Source organism: Lynx rufus, unplaced genomic scaffold (assembly GCF_022079265.1).
Source record: "Lynx rufus isolate CCGP_SWC_20201006 ecotype Redwood Valley unplaced genomic scaffold, mLynRuf1.p SCAF_10, whole genome shotgun sequence".
NCBI classification, from domain to species: domain Eukaryota; kingdom Metazoa; phylum Chordata; class Mammalia; order Carnivora; family Felidae; genus Lynx; species Lynx rufus.
In genome coordinates this window covers 72,312,306-72,333,799 of record NW_025814824.1, presented here as the reverse complement: position 1 = coordinate 72,333,799, position 21,494 = coordinate 72,312,306, and the positions used below count along the sequence as shown (strand labels likewise).

Sequence of the window (21,494 nt, the reverse complement as noted above, 5' to 3'; positions counted from 1 at the left end):
GCTGAGACGGTAGGCTTGCCTCTCTCTTCACAGGGAGGTTTAGCAGCCAGTAGAAATGGAGCAGACAGGTTCTTCGGAGAGTATGTCCCTGAGTTCTTTCTAGAACTGAGTCCATGGTCAAAAATCATTCCTTTCCTGTGCCTGGCTGAAGAACCATAACCACACAGCAAGTAGAGAGCCAGTCTATCCCCAGCCTAAAACTGCAGCTTAACATGGGGACTATCTTTATGCTGGATAAGGCCATTGAATATGCATCGTGCTGCTCCAGAACCAGAGGAAACTTTGAGCAGTGGACTGCCTGGTCGAAGAAGTACCATCCTTGCCTTACCTGCTAAGAGTGAAATGAAGAGGGGCTCACACTATCCATCTTTAAACCTGTAGCATGTCTGCTAGAAAAGGAATTTCTGTGAGAGGGGCAGAGGTGTGCTGAGGGTTTTAATGGAGTGGGTGGGTACTGTATTTCATTTTGAGAGTCGGTGTGGTACAAAGCTTAAATCACCAACTTTGGAACCAGACTTCCTGGGCTGGTTTTGTTCCTTAAACTAGCTGTGTGATCTTGGGCTAGAGTTACTTAATCTCTCTGTACCCATCTCCTTATCTGTAAAATGGTGATAACAATAATAATGCCTCTCTCAGTGGATTGATGTGAATATTAAATTACTAATATAAGTAGAATACATTGAACAGTGCCTACAGTGTTTGCAATAGCTCAGTGCCCTCAGCTGTAGCATCACAGCCACTAGAGGGAGCTGTTAGCCTTAGGGGCAAGATCGTTCCCCTAAGGGGAACAAGATTTCCGGACTGAGGAACTCAGCTATGAAATAGCCCCTGTTCTCTCCCTCATTTGAGTAAGAAGAATTTGTAATTGTTGAAGAATCAACAGACCATGCACAGGAAAAGGGCAGGGTGAGGCCAGGCTACAGATAGACGAAGGAAGCCAGAATCATCATGTCAAGCCTGAGCTGGGGCCTGGAATAAACGTGGACCACCCCGGGGCAACAAGGGTAACTGTTGAACTTTGGCTTTTGAGGGAGTAGCACCCATTTATTCCCACCTATGCTTCCTGAAGCAGCCAGAGAAAAGGAGTCAGTCGGAAGGACCTGTGGCTTCAGTGTGAGGAAAGAGAGAATCACAAATGAGTCCCTCCTGAGGAAGCTTGGAAAGCCAAGAAGAGCCAAGAGTCCATGGGGTGGGGGTGGGGGGTAAAGTGGAGAACTGAAGCCAGATGCAAAGCCAAGGTCTGAAGGGGAGATCAGAGGCAACGCGGGAGCAATTGGATTGAGGATTATTTGGGAAGTACACAGCAGAAAGGAACAGTTTGCCAGAGGCCTGCTTCCAGAGCCCCAGGACAGGGGGAGTGCTCTTAGGGCCACCAAGCCTGTTGGGAGTCTGTCCTGGTCATGCCTCCTCCCCCTGCTGTGTAACCCATGATGCAGGCCTGCAGCTTTGCGAGCCCACACTGATGGTCTCTCTCTCCCTCGCTGGGGGAAAGCATTCTGCAGCCCAGTGGGTCTAGACCAGTGCTCTCTTCTTACCACTTCATTTGCTCTACCCCTTGCAGTAATCAAACTGGTTCGCACCTGGTGGCTTTGAGATATCTCCCTGTTTCCACAGCCATGGCTCCCCTCTCAGTGGATTTCCTTGATGGGCGTCTTTTGGACCAACTTGCCCCCTCCCTGCTTCCTCTTACCGACAACCTCAGCATTTTTGCAGCATCCTCTGTGCATACGTGTGGGTGTGCAGTAGGGAGATGCTGAAATGAGAGAGAGCGTTCGGATTGTGACCGAGATGAAGTATTTGGCTCACCAAGTGTGTGAAGGCCCTGAGCAAATTGATCTTATTTATAGAAACAAAGAAATGTGACATTTCTCACATCTGCGTGTCATGCAGTAAAACTCACATCAGCTACTCCAGCTTCCAAAAACTGTCTGTGTTCAGAACGGGGCTCTTTGTGGTCGAATTTGCAAGGCCCTGCTAGAGGACTCCGGCTGCCCCAGAATAGCTCCCCAGCCACCTCCTCGTGTCTGCCATTTTAGTCATTAACATTATTCCTGTATTAGAGGTATTTCTGTAAGAAGAGGAAAACTTTACCACCCGTTGCTTAACCGGCACAGCAGCCTGCAGAGAGCTGGGCCAAGGGCAGCCCTACCTGGGGGGGCTTGGCTCTTTGTGGTTTCTCCTGGTGAAACAGCCACTCCAGGGGCCAGTTTTCCCATGTGTTTTCTTCTTGGCTCAACCGCCACTCAAGGCACATGGCACGGCAGTGAGTGGCCTCCTTCCTGGGGCCCCTGCCTCCTCTGCTGGCCCAGAGTCTTCTGTTAATCACAGAAGCCTCTCTGACCATGGTTGACCCACAGTGGCACAGATGACATAAGCACCGTGGGTCCTGCGTCCCACGGCCATCCTTGCTTCCTGGCCCTCCCCTCTACATCAGAAAGTGGGGCACACTTCCCAAATTTCTTCTTCATTTTGTCTTGGATGAAGTACCCCCTTTGCAGGAAGTGGGATTGTGAGTCCACTACTGGAAGCTTCCTTCTGTATCTACATGCTCAGGCCAGAAATCTCAATGTCATTACAGATTCCTCTCTTTCTCTCACCCTCCCCATCCAGTCCCTCAGCAAGGCCCATGAGTTCTGTCTTCCTAAGGCATCTCCAGCTGCACTGGACATATTTCACTTTTGTAATGAGGAAAAATAAACATGTGCGTGTGCGCAGGGAGAGATTTGCTGGCAGTTTTTCTATTCGAAAAGGCCAGAGAAGGTAGGGAGTGGAGGTTAAGGGTGAGACGGGGTGGGACCAAGAGTTTAGGTCTCAGGGTTTGAACAAAGGATGAAAAAAGATAAGTTTTAAAATATATTTCCCCCTCTTCCTCTGTCACAAGAAAGCTTCTGAGAATTAGCACATGTAGTCCCAGTGGGAACATACTTCCTGGTTTTAGATACAGTTAAATCAGATTTCCTACAGGCCCATAAGTGGGAGGGTGGAGTTGGGCCAGGTGGTGTTAATCTCAGGTAACTAGTGGTTTCCCTGGAGACAGAGTGGCTCGGGTAGTGATGAACACAGGCCGGCCAGGGGCAGGAGACTGATGGATGTCGAGGACTTGTTCCTTGGGCCTGCAGCTCAAGGGTTGGTCTCCTTCACGACAGGGACTCTTTTGAACAAGGCCCAGGAGGGGGCCTTTCCAGAGGAAGAAGGGGTGGGCAGGGAACACAGAGGTGAAGGGGAGGAGTTTGTTAGCTCCACAAGACCCTGAGCCCCTGGGAGCTGGTCTGGCTCAGTTGAGAATCCAGTGAGAGGGGCTCTCTTTCTGACTTGAAGGCTGGGGTGATTCTGAGGGCATGAAGAGGTGTCAGATTTTAGCTGGCATAAACATATTCCCCACCATCTGGGAACTGGGGAATGTTCCTTAGTTCCTCACAGATGTTTCTCTCCATCCCTAGAGGTTGCTTACTAACAGCCCCCAAAGGAAACCCTTGTACGAACCTCCTCCCTTGACTTCTCAGCCCTATCAGAGGATATGGAAATGGTGGCAAGACATAAGACTTTGGAGTCTCGCTTCCTGGGTTCAGATTTCCAGCACTACAGCTCACCAGGTGGTGAGTTTGGGCAAATTATATCATCTCTCTAAGCCTGTTTTTTCACTTGAAGAATGAAGGAAATAATATCACATGCCTTATAGAGTTGTTATGAGCATCAAATGAGATAATTAAAGTGGGATAATGCCTGGGCAAACAAAATAAATGCTTAATAAATTTTAGCTATAATTATTACCTCCACAAGGAGGTGGGTATGGCAGAACATGTGTTGCTCTGGATCCTGAGTAACAAATGAGAGGGAAGAGTTCTTTTTTTTTTTTTTTTTTTTAACTTTAAGTAGGGTCCATGCCCAACATGGGGCTTGAACTCATGACTCAGAGGTCCAGAGTTGCATGGTCCACTGACTGAGCCACCCAGGTACCCCATGAAGAAAGAGTTCTAAGGTAGTGCAGTGGTGCATATGATGGTAAAGGACCTTCCCTGGGGTCCCCCAATTCTAACCTCAACATGGCGGTAGGGAATGGTGCCCCAGGATGAGGCAGGGATACAGAAGGAGCAGGATCCCAGAGGCCTAAAAGTGTTTAGACTCTGCCCCCCTCCCAGCCTTCCGGGCACCCCAGGTTTGCTGTGCACCAGAAATAGAAAAACTCAAATTTCCAGAGAAATCGTGGTAAAAGAAAATCAGCCTCCGGGAGTTTGATAGAGGCTGGCTAAAATTAACTTTTGCCCAAAGAGTGAAGACACATGGCCAGAAGAAAGAGAAGTAGTAATCTGCTGTCCAGTGCTTGGGGCCTGGTTCTTTCTTCTTGGTTCCCACTGCTCCAAGGGGTTCATGACTCATCTCTGGGGACAAATGGACAGGTGGGGGCGGGGGAGGAAAAAGTGAAGGATCCACATCTGGGCTTACAATGCTGGGACCGTTCTGAGGGAAGGGAAGTGGTTTCATGAGTTTGGGGTTTGGTAACCCCGAGCTGCTTTGGCTCTCCGCCCAGCATAGGAAACAGGCAGCAAAAGAAACAGAACAGAGAAGCAGAATGGGGTGGGTGGTGGTGCTGTTGGTTTTATATCAGCAACACTAAAAAGCAGCTGCATTTATGAGGTGACTGCCTTTTGATAACTGGGTGAGGGCCTTGCCTCTAAGGTCAGTACCAAATCAGGGGTAGGGTTTGCAGAGCAGAAATTTTACCAGTGGTGCCCACAGGAGGAAAATCCAAGCAGGCCTCTCTCCTACTCAGCCTTTGGGGGCTTCTCAATCCCCAGCTGGCTCCCCAAGCTCTCTGGTCCTTCCTATGCTGCAGGCACTCTCCTCTCTCTCTCCCCCTTCCCTCCCAGCTTCTTCAGAGGTCACCACCACTGACCCCATGCCGTGCTCAGGGCTTGACTGCAGTGTAGAGGGAACATTCCCTGCTTCTTCCCCTAGAAGGCCCTCACATAGACTATCTTCCCTTTAATGATATTATCCTGACTCATGGAAGAGAAATAAGTGGCATCGTGAAATCAGCACATCTAGGAGAATTACAAGTTTTTACTGTTTTTACCACACAGGTCTCTCATCCATATTCACTCCTTCATTCATTTGTCCATTAATTCATTTATCCATTCTGCAAGCATTGACTGAGCACCTGTTATGTACCAGGGACTGGTCTAGCATTGGGGATACAGTAGTGGACATGTCAGGCACAGACATGTCCCTGCTGTCCTGGAGGTCCTCGTTCCCCTGAGAGTCACAGGAGCCTATGCGTTTGTGTCCTCTGATGTCTAGATTTCATTAAGGAGCTCACCGGGAGGCACTGCCTCAAAAAGCCTGCATTTTAGGCCAGAGGCAGGACCAGACACCCTGAGCTGTTGACCCGGAGCAGGTAGAAGCAGGGCAACCAGGGATGAATCTGCTAGTCCTCGTGGAGGAAAGCCAGAAGTCAGGGCCACAGGGGTAGTGCCATGGGCAGGTCTAAGGGGTGGGTGCAGGGCTGCAAAGTGAGTCCAGGCATTTGGAAGAGGTCAGGAGACAGAAAGCAGTGGAGGTGGCTGTTAAAAGGCAAGGGTATTAGGAGCCCATCGTGCTGGGAGCTGGCTGAGCAGCAGGAAAGCAGGGGTTTAATCATGGTAACGACAAAAGCAATCGTAATACTTGCCATCAAGTGTGTATGGAGTGCTTACTGTGTCTGCACCAGCCACCAGGCTAAGCAGTTTACATATACAGTCTCATGTGAAGAGGTAAGGGACTGGGCAGGACATCTGCTCTCAAGCATAGAAAGGAATTCACCAAACCTTCCCTTCCTAGACCCTAGCCAAAAATTAAGACCAAGCTGAGCACCAACTCTCCACCACCCAGCACTCCCCACTTCAAGCTCTTACTATTATCTATATTTTGCAGTGGATATTAAGATAAAATAAAGGCAGGGGTGCCTGGGTGGCTTAGTTGGTTAAGCATATGACTTCGGCTCAGGTCATGATCTCACAGTTCATGGGTTCAAGACCTGCGTTGGGCTCTGTGCTGACAGCTTAGAGCCTGGAGTCTGCCTCAGATCCTGTGTCTCCCTCTCTCTCTGCCCACCCCCCCCCCGGCTTGCATTCTCTCTCTCTCTCTCTCAGAAATAAATAAACATTAAAAAATAACATAAACTAAAGGCAGAATAACAGTCCCCTTACCCCCAGGGGGACAGTTAGCATTACGAAGCCTTTGTAAGTCCCAGGAATGATTCTCTTTGGGCATCACCTTTTATTTTTTTGGAGAGAGAGAGTGAGCATGAGCGGGGGAGAGGGGCAGAGGGAGAGAGAATCTCAAACAGACTTCACGCTCAGAGAGAGTCCTATGTGGGGCCTGATCCTACGACCCTGGAGTCATGACCTGAGCCGAAATCAAGAGTTGGATGCTTAACCAACTGAGCCACCCAGGTGCCCCTGGGCATCAGTTTTTAAAGGGGCACAGATTCAAGTCTCAGGGGCCAGGCAAGAAATGTAATGAGTGTAGGTGAAGAAGACCCTAGTCTTCAGAGCAAGAGAAAACCCATGGGACTGAGGCCATTTGGAAGGTTCTTGCCCTCCAAAACATGAAACCCAATGGCCAGATCTTCTGGGGTGTTTTTTTGTTTTTTGTTTTTAATAGAAGACAGAAATCCAGATTATAATATGAAAACTCTGAATTGTTCAATGTTGACAATACCTCTCTGGAACTTCTATTATAGAAATCAAATGAAACACATCTGAAAGCTGTCCCTTTGCCACTCTGCCTTTCAACATCTCAGCGATATCAAAACTGAATCAGAGTCCTTGGAACTTCTTCCCCAACCATGTTACATCCTTCCACAGAGATAGTAATACCTTTAGGATACCGTGTTTACCAAACTCTAAAGTGGCTTTGAATTTGCATGAACTACTGACTTTGGGAGAGGTGGGAGGGGAGGGGTAAGAAAAGACACAGAGGGGCCCCTGGGTGGCTCAGTTGGTTAGGTGTCCAACTCTTGATTTTGGCTTGGGTCATGATCTCACAGTTCGTGGGATCGAGCCCCGCACTGGGCTCTGCGCTGACAGTGCAGAGTCTGCTTGGGATTCTCTCTCTGTCCCTCCCCTGCTCTCTCTCGCTCTCTCTCTCTCTCTCTCTCTCTCTGTCTCAAAATAAATAAATAAACATTAAAAAAAAAGCACAGAAGTGGTGGGGAGGGAGAAGATGAAAGCATTAAGGGGAAGGCCACCATTGTGTTCTGAGCCTGACTATATTATTGATACCTTATCTCATTTAATCCTCCCAGTCTGTGGGGCAGATACTTTTCCTGTTTTCCAGAGGAGAAACCTTTCCTGAGGTCAAACTTCGAGCCAGAACTTTTGCTCTTTCCAGTATATTCTGTAGAATTGACTGGAGGGACATTTGGGCCAATGGCCTCAGGAGAGCTAACGCAGGCAAGCCATTGCTGTGTGTCTCACGGGACTCACTCAGTGTTGAGGTGCTAAAGCACACACCGAGCACAGCATCCAGGGCCGAAGGGATGGAAAGAACCTGGGGATTACCCACAATCCCTGCTGAAACCTTGCCCCGCACACAAGCATTCCTCACACATATCTATCAGGCACTTGCTTTTTGCCCAGCACTGTTCTTGGAAGGCTGAGACAATGTAGAAGCAGCTGAGGACCTGATTTCTCCCTGCAGAGAGCTTTCATTCTAATAAAGGAGAACCAGGACCACCAGAGGACATTGCGTTGAAGATGCGAAAAGCAAACTGTTGCCAAATGCGAGGTGAGGTGGTCAGGTTTGCCCTCCCATGAAGACAGAATTGGACAAATGTTACTCAGAGGCGGGGAGGCCCTGTGGGTAGGCCTGTTGACGTCTTCTCCGGGAAAGAGGCCTAGAAGAAGGAGCCATTGGCCTGAGCTGCTCATTCAGTCCCATTCAAAGCACACGTCTGGAATACTATTCAGTAAGTAAAAGGAACAAAATATATACATGCTACAACATGGATGAACCTCAAAAAAAATTATGCTAACTGAAAGAAGCCAGCCACAAAAGGTCACATATGGAATGATTCCATCCATGTAAAATGGCCAGAAGGGCCAATCCAGAGAGACAGAAAGTAGATTAGCGGTTGCCTTGGGTTGGGGGTAGAAATGGGGATTAACTGGGGGTGCCTCAGTCCGTTGGGCATCCGACTATTGATTTGGGCTCAGGTCACGATCTCGCGGTTCATGAGATCGAGCCCTGCATTGGGCTCTGCTAGCTTGAAGCCTACTTGGGATTCTCTTTCTCCCTCTCTCTCTCTCTCTCTCTCTGCCTCCCCCCCAAAATAAATAAATAAACATTTTTTTAAAAAGGGAATGAGGATTAACTGTAAATGGGGATGAGAGACTTTAGTGGGTGAGAGGAATGTTTAACACTGGGTTGTGGTTCTAGTTACACAACTTAGTAAAGTTACTAGTGAATTTTATGGTATCTAACCTTGTTTACACACACACACACACACACACACACACACACACAGGCCTTGAGGAAGCCAGAGCACAGCACCTTTCAATACAAGGCCAAAGAGGAAATTAGCTCACAGATAGGATCTGTTTCCCCAAGCTGCTACTTTCTCATCGAACCTGGTTGGACAGTTGGACAGTTCATAGCCTCAAAGGAAGATGGATTTGGGTACACTCTACATGATCACAAGTAGGACTTGTACAAAGGAGGCAGCCCCAGCCTCAGCCGGGCTGGTAAGGATAGCCCTCTCCATAAACATGTCCTACCAGAGCCTTTCCTAGACGTGCAAACCCACTGTTGGCTATGCTTTTAATCAAGAAAGGGTTGATATCTTACTGTTTTCACAACAATGGCTCAGTGGAGAAGCCAAGGGTGACTTTGGGAATAAAAGAGTTAAATCTTTCCTTGGAAGAGGGCAATAAGGAACCCAAAGCATGGGTGGTAGCAGTAGAGGCGATGAAATAGGACCTGGATGATTTTAGCCTCCATTCACTCACTAGCTCTGTGACCTTATGTCACATGAAGTGAATTTTCTCTTAACCCCTCAGAGTTCCGGGTTACTCCTCTGTACAACAGTGGTTGAAATCAAGCACGTAAAGCACTTAGCATAATGCCTCATAGACAAGTGCTCCATTCATGTACTTTATTCATTCAACTAATATTTTCGGGGCATGTACTATGTATTCGGCATTGAAGAGACATCAGCAAACGTGGAAACAAATATCATAATTTCATAGTGATGAGTGTTTTGGAAAAAGTAAAACAGTAATGGAATAGCGTGATGGGGATAGGGTGGGTGATTTTGTAGCAAAGTCAGAGAAGAGAGGGCCTTTCTGAGAAGATGACACTAGAGCAAAATCCTAAATAATGAGAAGAAGCCAACTATGCAAGGATTTGGGAGGAACATTCCAGACAGAGAACAGCAAGTACAAAGCCCTAAAATGAGAATGAGTTTGGTTGGAGCCACGGCTAGGGTAAGGTGAACACAATGTTCACTCTCAGGGTCGAGCAAGTATAGGATCAGAGCCCACGGTTATTTATTTTAATTTTTCTGATATTTATTCATTTTTGGGAGAGACAGAGACAGAGTGTGAGTTGGGGAGGGGCAGAGAGCGAGGGAAACAGAATCTGAAGCAGGCTTCAGGCTCTGAGCTGTCAGCACAGAGCCCAACGCAGGGCTCGAACTCATGGACCCAAGATCATGACCTGAGCCGAAGTTGGACACGTAACTGACTTAGCCATCCATGCACCCCAAAACCCTTCGTTATTTAAAATATTTTGGTTTTGTTTTGGTTGTTTTATTGAAGTATAACTAACACAGTGTTATATTAGTTTCAGGTGTATGATATAGTGATTCAGCCATTCTCTACATTACCCAGTGCTCATCATGATAAGTGTATCTTCCCTCTAGTAACAGTTCTCTGTATTTGTCTGGTTTTTTCTTCATCTCTTTTCTCTTTATTTGTTTAGTTTCTTAAATTCCACCTATGAGTGAAATCATATGGTATTTGTCTTTCTCTAAAAGTTTGCTCTTTTGTTCATCATGGACTTTTTTGCATCAATGCAGTTACACATTTATTGTGACGACTATGTTTTGGGACACCCCTTAAATTTTGCACCAAAGCGAGTGCCTCACTTACCTCCCCGTAGTCCTGGCCCTGTGGGCAGAAAAGAAGTGGAATAAAATGGTAGCTGCTGTTGACTTTCCTGTTGGGGATACTTTCTGTAAAAGTTGGGACTGGCCTCTGAGCCGCTGATTCTGTGATTCCATGATTTGAGCACAAGGTCAGGATTACTGCAAAAATAATCTAATGATAAATATTTCTCAATTTTCTTTTTTTTTTTGGAAAATTAAAACCCAATTTATACTCAGAGGTGTTTGCCAGATTATGCTGAGACTCCTTGAGATCCCAAGTCTACCAGTGTCCCCTCTCCCTCCTCCTCTGGGGCCATGTGTGTTAAGGGGATGCACCAGAGTCTCCCCCAAATCACTCCAGGGGCCCTTCCAGTCAGTTCCTCCAAGGCCTGGCACCATACTGATATTCCTATTCTCCGGCCCCTGCGTGCCCTCCCTATTCTGGACAGTTCCTTCGAGATTAAGAAAATGTGTATAAATGGCAAAGCCCTAACAAAGTCTCATCTGCTAGCTCTTGCAAGGCCTCAGGCCTCTCTGATCCCTTGGAAGAAAACCCTTCCACTCTCTGTTCTGCCAACGCCCGCCCCTCCTCAGGAGGACCAGCCTGGGGTGTTCATGAACTCATGGCCCCCACAGGTAGCTTTGCTTTTTCACGTTTACAGAGGCTTCTGTGAGAGATTTAGGCCACATCTTGTTTTTGCCTCTGACCCCATTTATTTTCCCTTTCATAGGGATTGGAGAGAAGCAGTTTACTTCCTTCCTGGTTTGTAGCAATTTTTAGGGCTCCTAGCAGCCTTTATGCAAATAGGTGTCCAGTGGCCTAGTGAGACGTCTTATCCTGTTTCCTTCCTTCCTTTCTCTCATTCAACAGATACATTTTTTGATTGCCTATGTGCATGTCCCTGTGCTGGGGACACAAGAATAAATCAGACAGATATGGCCCCTCTCATACTCAGCTCTCAGTCTGGTTGGGGAGACAGAAGAAGCAATTGCAATCTGGTTGCCATGATGAAGAAGGTATTGGGTACGGTAAATGTTCACAGATGGGAGGGGAAAGAAATATAGTCCCCCAGTCTTTTAAAATATGGCAATGAAGTTCAGAGAAGGGAAAAGTAGCGTCCTCAGTCACATGATCTAAAAGCTCTGGGCTTCTTCTCATTTCCTGACTCATGCCCTTTCTACTTCTTAATAAATATCTCTCTTGAGGCCCAGAAAATCTCTAAAGGCAGGTGTGTGACATAAAAGCAAAGGGATTTGCTGGAAAGCGTTGGGCTGTGGGCAGTCTGAGGAAGCATGCTGGCTAACACGGAAGGTGAGGACACAGCCCCTGGGGTGACCTGGCTGCAGGGGGGAGCCTCCACCTGGCTGGGACCTTGAGGAGCCTTCTTAATTTTTCTTTGTGTGTTTCCTGTGCCAACTCTCCTTTTACGTGTAGTGCTTAGTCTTCACAGTATTGGTTTTCTAGCAGTTCCTCCAATTGCATGTGGAGACCAGAAGTCTGTGATGGGCACTGAAAGCAAACAGTGTGTCCACACAGAGCAGTCAAAGAATTCCTTAAAGCCATCAATCAGGGGCAACTGGGTGGCTCAGTCGGTTAAGCTGCCAACTTCGGCTCAGGCAGTGATGTCACGGTTAGTGAGTTCGAGCTCCGAGTTGGGCTCTGTGCTGACAGCTCAGAGCCTGGAGCCCGCTTCTGATTCTGCACGCGCGCGCGCGTGTGTGTGCGTGTGTGTGTGTGTGTGTGTGTGTGTGTGTGTGTGTGTGTGTGTGTGTGTGTCTGCCCCGCCCCTGCTCGCACTCTCTGTCTCTCAAAAAAATGAATAAACATTAAAAAAATTTAAAAAAATAAAGCAACCATCCATCAAACCATTCCCATTTGCGACTCGCCCTCCCCTCCCAAGGGCACTTTTCATGGGTTTCCAGAAAGACCGGAGATGGTTTGTGATTTCTGTCTCAGTGACACATTTCTGTGGGTTTAATACAGACCTGCACCACCGGCACTGTGGATAGGTGGATACGCAAATGAGTGAATCTGGCAGCTGCTCCTGCTCAATCTTATCTTTAGTGGTCTACTCTTAAGCTGCTTCTCTCCCCGCAAAGCAGTTGTTAACAGGTCTTTCAGCAGGAGCTCAGGCAGTTAGGCCTAGAAAAAGATCCCCACTAGGAAAAGATAAAGGGTTTTCTTCTCCCCGACCCAGAAGATGGTCAGGCCTGACGAGGGAAAGAGGCCAAGAAATGTCCTCTCCACAGGCAAGGTTACTTAAAGTTTCCCAGAACCTTTCTGGCCTAGAATAATCTTCTTCCTTCCTTAAATTGTTTAGTTCTTGGTGAAAGCTGAGAGCAGGTGGCTGGCTGCTTGGAAACCAGGAAGAAGATCTGGAAATAAAGGCAGAACTTTTTGACTTTAGAAAGACTTTTGGTTTCCTCACTATCTCAGGCTCTGTGGGATGGTCTGGTGATTTCTTGGTGCTGCTCTTAACTGACTCAGTCCCACAATTAAATGGGGCCACTTCCTTTGCTGGGTTTGGGGGTTACCATCCAAATAGACGTAGAAGGTCAGAGTTCAGGTGCGCTGTACAGATTCTTCTGTGACACCAGGGAAAAGTAAAAATTCCATTCTGTTATGATAGCTGAAGCAATTAACATTCCCCAGGGAAAAATCTAAATGCAAAGTGTACCTGCCAACTAGGATCCCCTAAGGGGAGGAATGCAGGAATAGCGAGCGAAATCTCTTAATAAACAACTGATGTGAAATTTGTTCCTAGGAAATTAACCTTTAATATATCATTTTGGTAAAATAATGCCCTGTAAAGCAAGAGTTATTTATCCTGACTGCACGCTAGAATCATCTGGGGGAAGTCTTTGAAAAATGCTGATGTCTGGGCCCCATTCCAGAGATGCTGACTTAAATGGACAGGGCAGGGCCCTGGACAGCAGGAGGTTTTGTTTTGTTTTTTAAGTTTATTCATTTTTGAGAGAAAGAGACAGAGCATGAGCAGGAGAGTGGCAGACACAGAATCCGAAGCAGGCTCCAGGCTCTGAGCTGTCAGCACAGAGCCTGATGCAGGGCTCAAACTCACGAACTGAGAGATCCTGACCTAAGCTGAAGTTAGACGCCTAACCGACTGAGCCACCCAGGCACCCCTGGACAGCAGGAGTTTTAAAGGCTCTCCACCCGAGTCTGCTATGCAGCCAGGGCTGACAACACTGTCCGAAGTGGACTTTAGCCATCTGATTCCCAGCCCGGGTGGATAACCTAATTGAGAAAAAGCACCATGCGTGGCACTAAATTAAACGAGCTCACTAGATGAAATAGCCTATACTTTCCCCACTGATTCTACGTCCTTATTATCTATTAATATTATCCCAGTATAATTGGGACTTCTCTGAAGTCTCCAATCTAGTTCATTGATCTACCTCTTTCTGCATCAGTATCACATGGTTACAATTACAGTAGAGTTATTCCTAATTTAGCAACTTTCCTTGATTACGAAAGTAACAGAGGTGAAATGTTCTCCAGAAATAGCCATTTTTTAACAAATAAAGTAACTAATACTTAGTGAGCAGTTGCTGTTGGTCAACTGCTCTTCCACGTAGCGACTGGTTTCATCTTTACAGCCCTGAATTAGGTACCATTATTTCCCCATTTTATGACAAAGGAAACTGAGTAATGGAGAGATTAAATATCTTGCCAGAGGTTACCCAGTTCATAAATGGGAGAGCTGGGATCCAACCATGCAATATGATTACAAAACTCTTACCAGACTATTCAATCTGTGTCTTTCTCTGTATCTCTGTTTATTTCTATATCTATATAATATATAATTTTATTATGTACTTATAATTATATTAAAATTAAATAAGTTTATATATAATATAAATTTATATAAATATAATATATATGATGTGTATGTATAATGTATACTTTTATTTTTTAATATTTATTTTTTAATATGAAATTTATTGTCAAATTGGTTTCCATTAATGTATATTTAAAAATTTTTTTTAACATTTTTATTTATTTTTGAGACAGAGAGAGACAGAGCATGAATGGGGGAGGGTCAGAGAGAGAGGGAGACACAGAATCCAAAACAGGCTCCAGGCTCTGAGCGGTCAGCACAGAGCCCCACACGGGGCTCGAACTCACGGACCGCGAGATCCGTGACCTGAGCCGAAGTCGGACGCTTAACCGACTGAGCCACCCAGGCGCCCCTATTAATGTATATTTTTAAAGGAAATTTTTACATACTATTTTTGGAGTTAAATTCCCTCCCCCCCCCCCCCCCCCACCAACCTAAACAGTGTATCTTGGGCAGTTAGTATATAGAGACCTATTTCTGATCTCATTGGTGAGGGGCATGTTAGTAATCACATGCTTTGGCTCTTAGAGTGAGATTAACTGGATTCAAGTACCAACTCCATCACTTCCTAGCTCTGTGATCTTGGGAGTATTAACCCTCCCTAAATCAGATTCTTCAATGAAAAAAATAGATACGGGGGTGCCTGGGTGGCTCAGTTAAGTGTCTGACTTCAGCTCAGGTCATGATCTCATGGTTTGTGGGCTCTGTGCTGACAGCTGAGGCTGGAGCCTGCTTCAGATTCTTTGTCTCCCTGTCTCTCTGGCCCTCCCGTGCTCATGATCTGTCCCTCTCTCTCTTTCAAAAATAAAATAAACATTAAAAAAATTAAGATAGATAGGTAGATAGATAGATAGATAGATATGTGGCAAAAACCACTGCTTAAGTGGGACTCCTGCATGCCCTGTAAATGTATCTGGGCAGTTAGTAGTTCAGAGGAAATTGGATTTGATAACACCCAGAAGCTCATAGACCATGAGACTTCTCTCAGACCTCTGCATTTGGGAACAAGAAAGGGGAATTACTTTGTCGACTTCTTTCAAAACATTTTACAAAATATAGAATTTATACCTTGTAAATCACAACATAAAATAAGTACAGGGTATGTGTCCACATTTTACTAGATTTTAGCCCTACTATTTTTAAGACAGAAGAAAGCATTGCCCGTGAAAAAAAATAAAAATAAAAGGAAATAAATAAAATGATGATGCTATTACATCTCATAATCTAATATTTAAATATTAAGTGTTTACAGCACATTTAGAAGTTGGGTAACCTTGAGCAAGATTCTTAGTTTTCCCATGCCTCAATTTCCTTTCGTATAAAATGGGGATAATAATGGTACCTAGCTCATGCAGTTGTTGTAAAGATGGAATGAGAGAGTGCTTGGAACCGGTAGGTACTTACTAAATATTAGTTCTAAGAATTAAAGGAGATGAATCTGGGTTAGCCAGGGTCTAGTACTTAGAAAGAAAGAAAGAAAGAAAGAAAGAAAGAAAGAAAGAAAGAAAGAAAGAAAGAAAGAAGAAAGAAAGAAAAGGAAAGAAAAGGAAAGAAAGGAAGGGAAGGGAAGGGAAGGAATTGTGTTGATATCAGAGTCTCATTCTTATTTAGCCAACTGTCCTAGAATTTCATCTGTTTCATGCAGATTTTTAAACTTTTAGACTAGCTTTAATTTTTCTGGCTCTATAAATTTCCTCTATCATTATTAATTTTATAAGTCAGTATCCTGTCTCTTTCTCAGCGAGACTTCCTGTTTTTGAGAATCACTGCTATAGTAAGGCTCTTCCTTCAGATGTGCTGAGAAAAAAATATGTTGCTGTCCTGCTTTTAAAATGTTCAATCATGTATTTATTAAATCTTCTGGTAATTAATCGGTGTGATCTAACAGTTTCTGAGTGTCAAACTTCTTCCAAAAATGGTGGTTTTATCTGTTTCTTCCCTAGTTTTGTCAGTTATGGCTTTATATATTTTAAGGCTAAGTAGTCAGATATATACATGCTCATAATCATTATGTTTTTTGGGGTCTACTATACTTGTACAACTATATGACATCATTATTTTTCCCATAGGCTTTTTTTTTTTTTTTTGGAGGGGAGGGGAATGAAGAGTTTGAAATCTATTTTACCTAAAATTAAGCTGCCACTCCAGCTTCTTTTAGCTCTTATTATCTGATGTGTTTCTCCTTGTTACCTTATCATATGCCTTTTATTTTATCTTATTTATCTTTTTAAGTTTATTTATTTTGAGAGAGAGAGAGAGAGAGAGAGAGAGAGAGAGAGAGAGCGAGCAGGAGAGGGCCAGAAAGAGAATCCCAAGCAGGCTTTCGAACCCATGAACTGTGAGATCATGACCTGAGCTGAAACCAAGAGTCAGATGCTTAACCGACTGAGTCACCCAGGCTCCCCGCCTTTTGTTTGATTTTTAAGTAGGCTCCATGCCCAACACGAGGGTTGAACTCACGACCCTGAAATTTAGAGTCGTATGCTCTTCCAACTGAGCCAGCCAGGTTGCCCCTACATTATGCCTTCTAAAATTCTCCATGTCTTCTCCCCAAGTATCTTAGCACAATTTCATATCCCTGTGACCCAACCCTTTTCTCCCAGTATGTTGGTATTCTCTAGTTTTAATTACGCAGTCACACATTTTGTTTTTTAATATTTGCCATTATTTATTTAGGTGGCAGTGAAATTAAAGTTACTTACCTTATTTCTCACATGACATTGCTTCTTCCTCATAACATCTATTATTCTTTTCTAATACCCTCCTGTGTTTCTGAGCATATCTGTAATCTTAACTTGATATTTATTTTGGTGGTCCTTTAACTCTGCTTCCTCTGGTGTTGGCTCTTTTATAGTGTTTGTGTTCCTCAGATGTCTCATTGTTTTCTTCTTGTGAGCTCATATTCCCTTGTGCCTGATGGCCACTGTCTTTGGGGAGAGATGAAAATGTGGGCACTGTCATCTTCTCCAGATGAGTGGGATGGGGGAGCCCCTGGTGGGCTTAACCACTCCACATTAGTGCACCCCCCCAAGGACCCCAGGCAATCCCACTCTTTAGGCAATCTCTAAACCACTTTATCCAGGCACAGATCTTTTGCAGGGTGGTATCCTAGTTTGTAATTTCCTAGTCACAGATGGCGGGAGAAGCAAGGTAATGATCAGGGGCCAGTCATGGCCTCATCTTGTCATTATCAGAAGATGCTGTGGAGAACAGAAGCACCCTCTCTGATCAACCTTCTGTGGGTATTGCCATCCTCCACCCAAGGAGGGCAATATGGGGGAGAGGAAATGGCAGGGGGAGAGTGTGTTCCTTCAGTCATTCCCTCACCCTATGGCTCCTAACACTGTATTGGGAAGCCCCAGGGTGCAGACACAGAGCCCTAACTCTGGAGCCAGGCTGCCTGGGTTTAAATCCTGGCTCGGCCCTTACTGGCTATGTGATATTAGGCACACTACTTAGCTTCACCCTGCCTCAGTCTGCTTATCTGTAAAATGGGGATAACAATCCCCACCTCACAGAACTGTTTAGGGGATTAAATCAGATAATATATATATCCAAGACTTAGAAGAGTGGCAAATAATAAACACTGTGTATTACTTTTATTACTATTAGGCTTCCAAAGTCTATTTCCCCCCCTCACCAAGACCCAAGCACTTTGTGTCTCTTCAAGACTTTCTTGCAGTCTTATGTTAGGTTCTGGAATTTATTGACATCTCTCTCACATTTCTGTTTGCACCTTCAGGGGAGAGAACTAGCAGCCCTTGCTCAGCTTGTTATCTTGATCAGAATCTGAATCTCTAATTATCCATGAATAACTTCTTTTGAAAGATAAGGATATTATACATGTATCTGACCTCCCTCCCTACCACACTGGCTAGTCCAGGTTCCTGTTTATCATCATAAAGATATTTTTATATCATGTAGCTTTTTTCAACAAAAATTTTGTTTTGTTAAATCAACTCTATTGAAGTATATTTGCATACAATTAAAATGCACACATTTGCAGTTATAGTTTAATGAGATTGGTAAATTGTACATACATGTCACCACCACCACAGAAAGTACAAGAACATTTCTCTCAACCCAAATAGTTCATTTCTGCTTTCCCGGTCAATCCCCGCTCACCATGGAGAGCCCCAGGCACCACTGATCTGCTTTCTTTCTCTCTATATTAGATTTGTCTTTTCCAGAGTGCCATATGCATATGTATGAGGTCTTTTGTGTCTGGCGCTTTTAGTGGACCATATGTTTTTGAGATCCGTTCCTTTTTTTTTTTTTTTTTTTTTAAATTTTTTTTTTTTTTCAACGTTTATTTATTTTTGCGACAGAGAGAGACAGAGCATGAACGGGGGAGGGGCAGAGAGAGAGGGAGACACAGAATCGGAAACAGGCTCCAGGCTCTGAGCCATCAGCCCAGAGCCCGACGCGGGGCTCGAACTCACGGACCGCGAGATCGTGACCTGGCTGAAGTCGGACGCTTAACCGACTGCGCCACCCAGGCGCCCCGAGATCCGTTCCTTTTGTTTCCTGTGTCAATAGTTTGTTCCCTTTTCATACTGAGGAGTATACCATTATATGGCTCTGTCACAATTTATTTATCCATTCACTTTTGAAAATTTTTTTTAATGTTTATTTTTGAGAGAGAGAGAGAGAGACAGAGAGACAGTATGAACAGTGGAGGGGCAGAGCGAGAGGGAGCAGGCTCCAGGCTCTGAGCTGTCAGCACATAGCCCATGCAGGGCTCGAATTCACAAGCCAAAAGATCATGACCTGAGCCAAAGTCGGACACTCAACAACTGAGCCACCAGGCATCCCTCACTTTTTTTTTTTTTTTTTTTTTTTGAGAGAGAGAGAGAAAGAATGAGCATGTGCGTGCGAGTTGGGGAGGTAGAGAATAGATATTAAGCAGGCTCCATGTCAAGCGTCATGCAGGGCTTGATCTCATGAACTGTGAGATCATGACCTGAGCAAAAATCAGGAGTTGGATGCTTGAATGACTGAGTCACCCAGGTACCCCTGTCCATTCACTTTGGGTGGATATTTGGGTTGTTTCCAATTTGGGGCCAGTATGAATAAAGCTGTTATGAACATTTGTGCACAAGTAATTGTGTGGACATACTTTTCTTCAGGTAAATAACCAGTCATGAAATTGCTACATCATACTGTAAGCATATATTTAACTTTATATGGAACCACCAAACAGTTTTCCAAACTGGCGTAGCTTTTTATATTCCCGGACTTCTGTATTCTCTCCAAACTGCTGCTATTATTGTCCATTCTGTTGATTTCAGCCATTCTAGTAGGTATGTGCTGGAATGTTATTACAATTTTAGCTTGTATTTCCCTAACAACTAATCATGTTGAACATCTTTCCATGCACTTAATTGCCAATCACATATGTCCTTTTGCAAGGTGTTTGTTAAAGCTTTTTGCATATTTTAAAAATTGAGTTGCTTGTCTCATCACTACTGAGCTATAAACATTCTTTATATATTTTGGGTATATGTACTTTGGCAAATAGACATACTGTGAATTTTGTCTCCCAGACCATTGCTTTCTTAACAGCATCTTTTGAAGAGCAGAGTTTTAAATTTTGGTGAAGTCCAATTTATCTCTCTCTCTCTCTCTCTCTCTGTTTTTTATGGTCCATGCTCTTTGTCTAGGGGGCACCTGGCTGGCTCAGTTGATGGAGAATGTGACTCTTGATCTTGGCGTTCTGAGTTCGAGCTCTACATTGGGCATAGAGATTATTTAAAAATAAAATCTTAAAAAAAAAATCTTTGTCTAGGCAAAGATTGAAAAAAATTTCTCCTATGTTTTCTTTTAGAAGATTTATAGTTTTGGCTTTTGGATTTAAGTAAATGATCTATTTTGGTCCATTTTGTGTTAATTTTTGTGTATCGTGAGTCATTAAGTGTTGATGTATATATAGTGTGAGGTAAGGTATTTCAATAGCACAATTTATTGAAAAAGACTATTCTTTCCTTATTTGCTTTACCTTGGCACCTTTATCAAAAATTAATTGACTATATTAATCGACTCCTCTACTTCTGGACTCTCTCTTACATTCCCTTAGTTTATTTATTGTTTGTTGGTTGGTAATCTTCTGGGAAATGGCATTTCCTTTCAGAAGTTGTTAAAAATCCCATAGCTGTGAGTATAACTTCACTGATCTTGTCCTTCTGGCTGGGGTAACAGTGGAGTGAATCTCCATACTTCTGTGTACTCTGGGGAAAGGCAGCTATTTTGCTGCACGTCTGGCTAGGGAGATGCTAGCTAGGGCTAGGGCTAGGGCTAGGGCTAGGTTTTGTTGGTTGGAGAGTCTCCCCGACACCCCACCCGGTCTCCTGTGCTGCATCTTCCCTACAGACCTAACCGGTCCTGAAGTGGAAGCAATGTTAAGTCAACAAGAGGAGCTACTTACCTAGTGTTCTCTGTAAGCTTCTTAATACTTTACAGAGGAACGTGTCCCAAATGTACACAACCCACTCCAACTCTCTGTTGGGTAGTAATGGTGGGGCTCTCAGAAGTTTGTCCCCTACCCATCCCAGCAAGGCTCACCAGTTTGAATGTTAACACTTTGAATTCCCAGCACCACTTTTCAATTTGGTATGAATTGAATCACAGCCAGCCAATTTTCCTAATATGTATGAGATTGGGGCCCCACTCTATTGGGGGATATTTCTATTTATTTTAATGAGCATAGTCTGGAAGGGAATTTTTAAATTTGCATTGAAGTGACCATTTTCCCAGAAGTGTTTATCTGATATATTTTCAACAAGTTACTTCTTTTTAAAAAAAAACAAAAAACGTTTATTTTTAAGGGAGAGAAAGAGAGATTTAATTCACAAACCACAAGATCATGACCTGAGCTGAAGTCGGACGCTTAACCAACTGAGCCACCCAGGGTCTCTCAACAAGTTATTTCTTAACTTTCTTGTGCAGTTTATTTTATTTTATTATTTTATTTTTTTCACATTTATTTATTTTTGAAAGACAGAGAGACAGAGCGTGCGCAGGGGAGGGGCAGAGAGAGAGGGAGACACAGAATCTGAAGCAGGCTCCAGACTCCAAGCTGTCAGCACAGAGCCCAAGGGGCTCGAACTCAGCAAATTGTGAGATCATGACCTGAGCCAAAGTCGGACGCTTAACCGACTGAGCCACCCAGGTGCCCCTTGTGCAGTTTATTTTTAATGTGAGCTTAGGTCAGCTGAGAGCATCACTTGAATGTGATTTGGGCTTTTTTTTTTTTTTTTTTCTGTTGGCATGATTTCTTTAATCCTTTCCAATTATGTTTGCAGATTCCTGGTGAGTTTATTGACCCCCAATCATTTTCAGTTTTGAGTTCAAGTTCTAGCTTCCTCTTGGCTTCATTTACATCCCACCTGCTGAAGCCAGTCTCTCTTCTCTACCCCATAACTTGGCTCCTTTCTGTGATGCTTTGCCCCACAACTGCCCCTGCCTCCCGAAACTCCCCACAGGCATTTGTTTTTCATGTATGGTGGACT

General features: G+C 44.5%; 1 protein-coding gene across 14 annotated transcripts in view; it reads left to right on the top strand.

Moving 5' to 3' along the window:
• Positions 1 to 21,494, top strand: part of SUSD1 (sushi domain containing 1) — a 287,713-nt gene that overhangs the window by 203,527 nt on the left and 62,692 nt on the right. For 2 of the 14 annotated variants that reach the window (XM_047067757.1, XM_047067792.1), the window contains exon 16: positions 7,681 to 7,767. The exons of the other annotated variants lie outside the window; for them this stretch is intronic. In XM_047067757.1, coding sequence (XP_046923713.1) covers positions 7,681 to 7,767 — 87 coding nt within the window. The remainder of the gene's footprint in view (positions 1 to 7,680; positions 7,768 to 21,494) is intronic. 14 annotated transcript variants of the gene reach the window in all.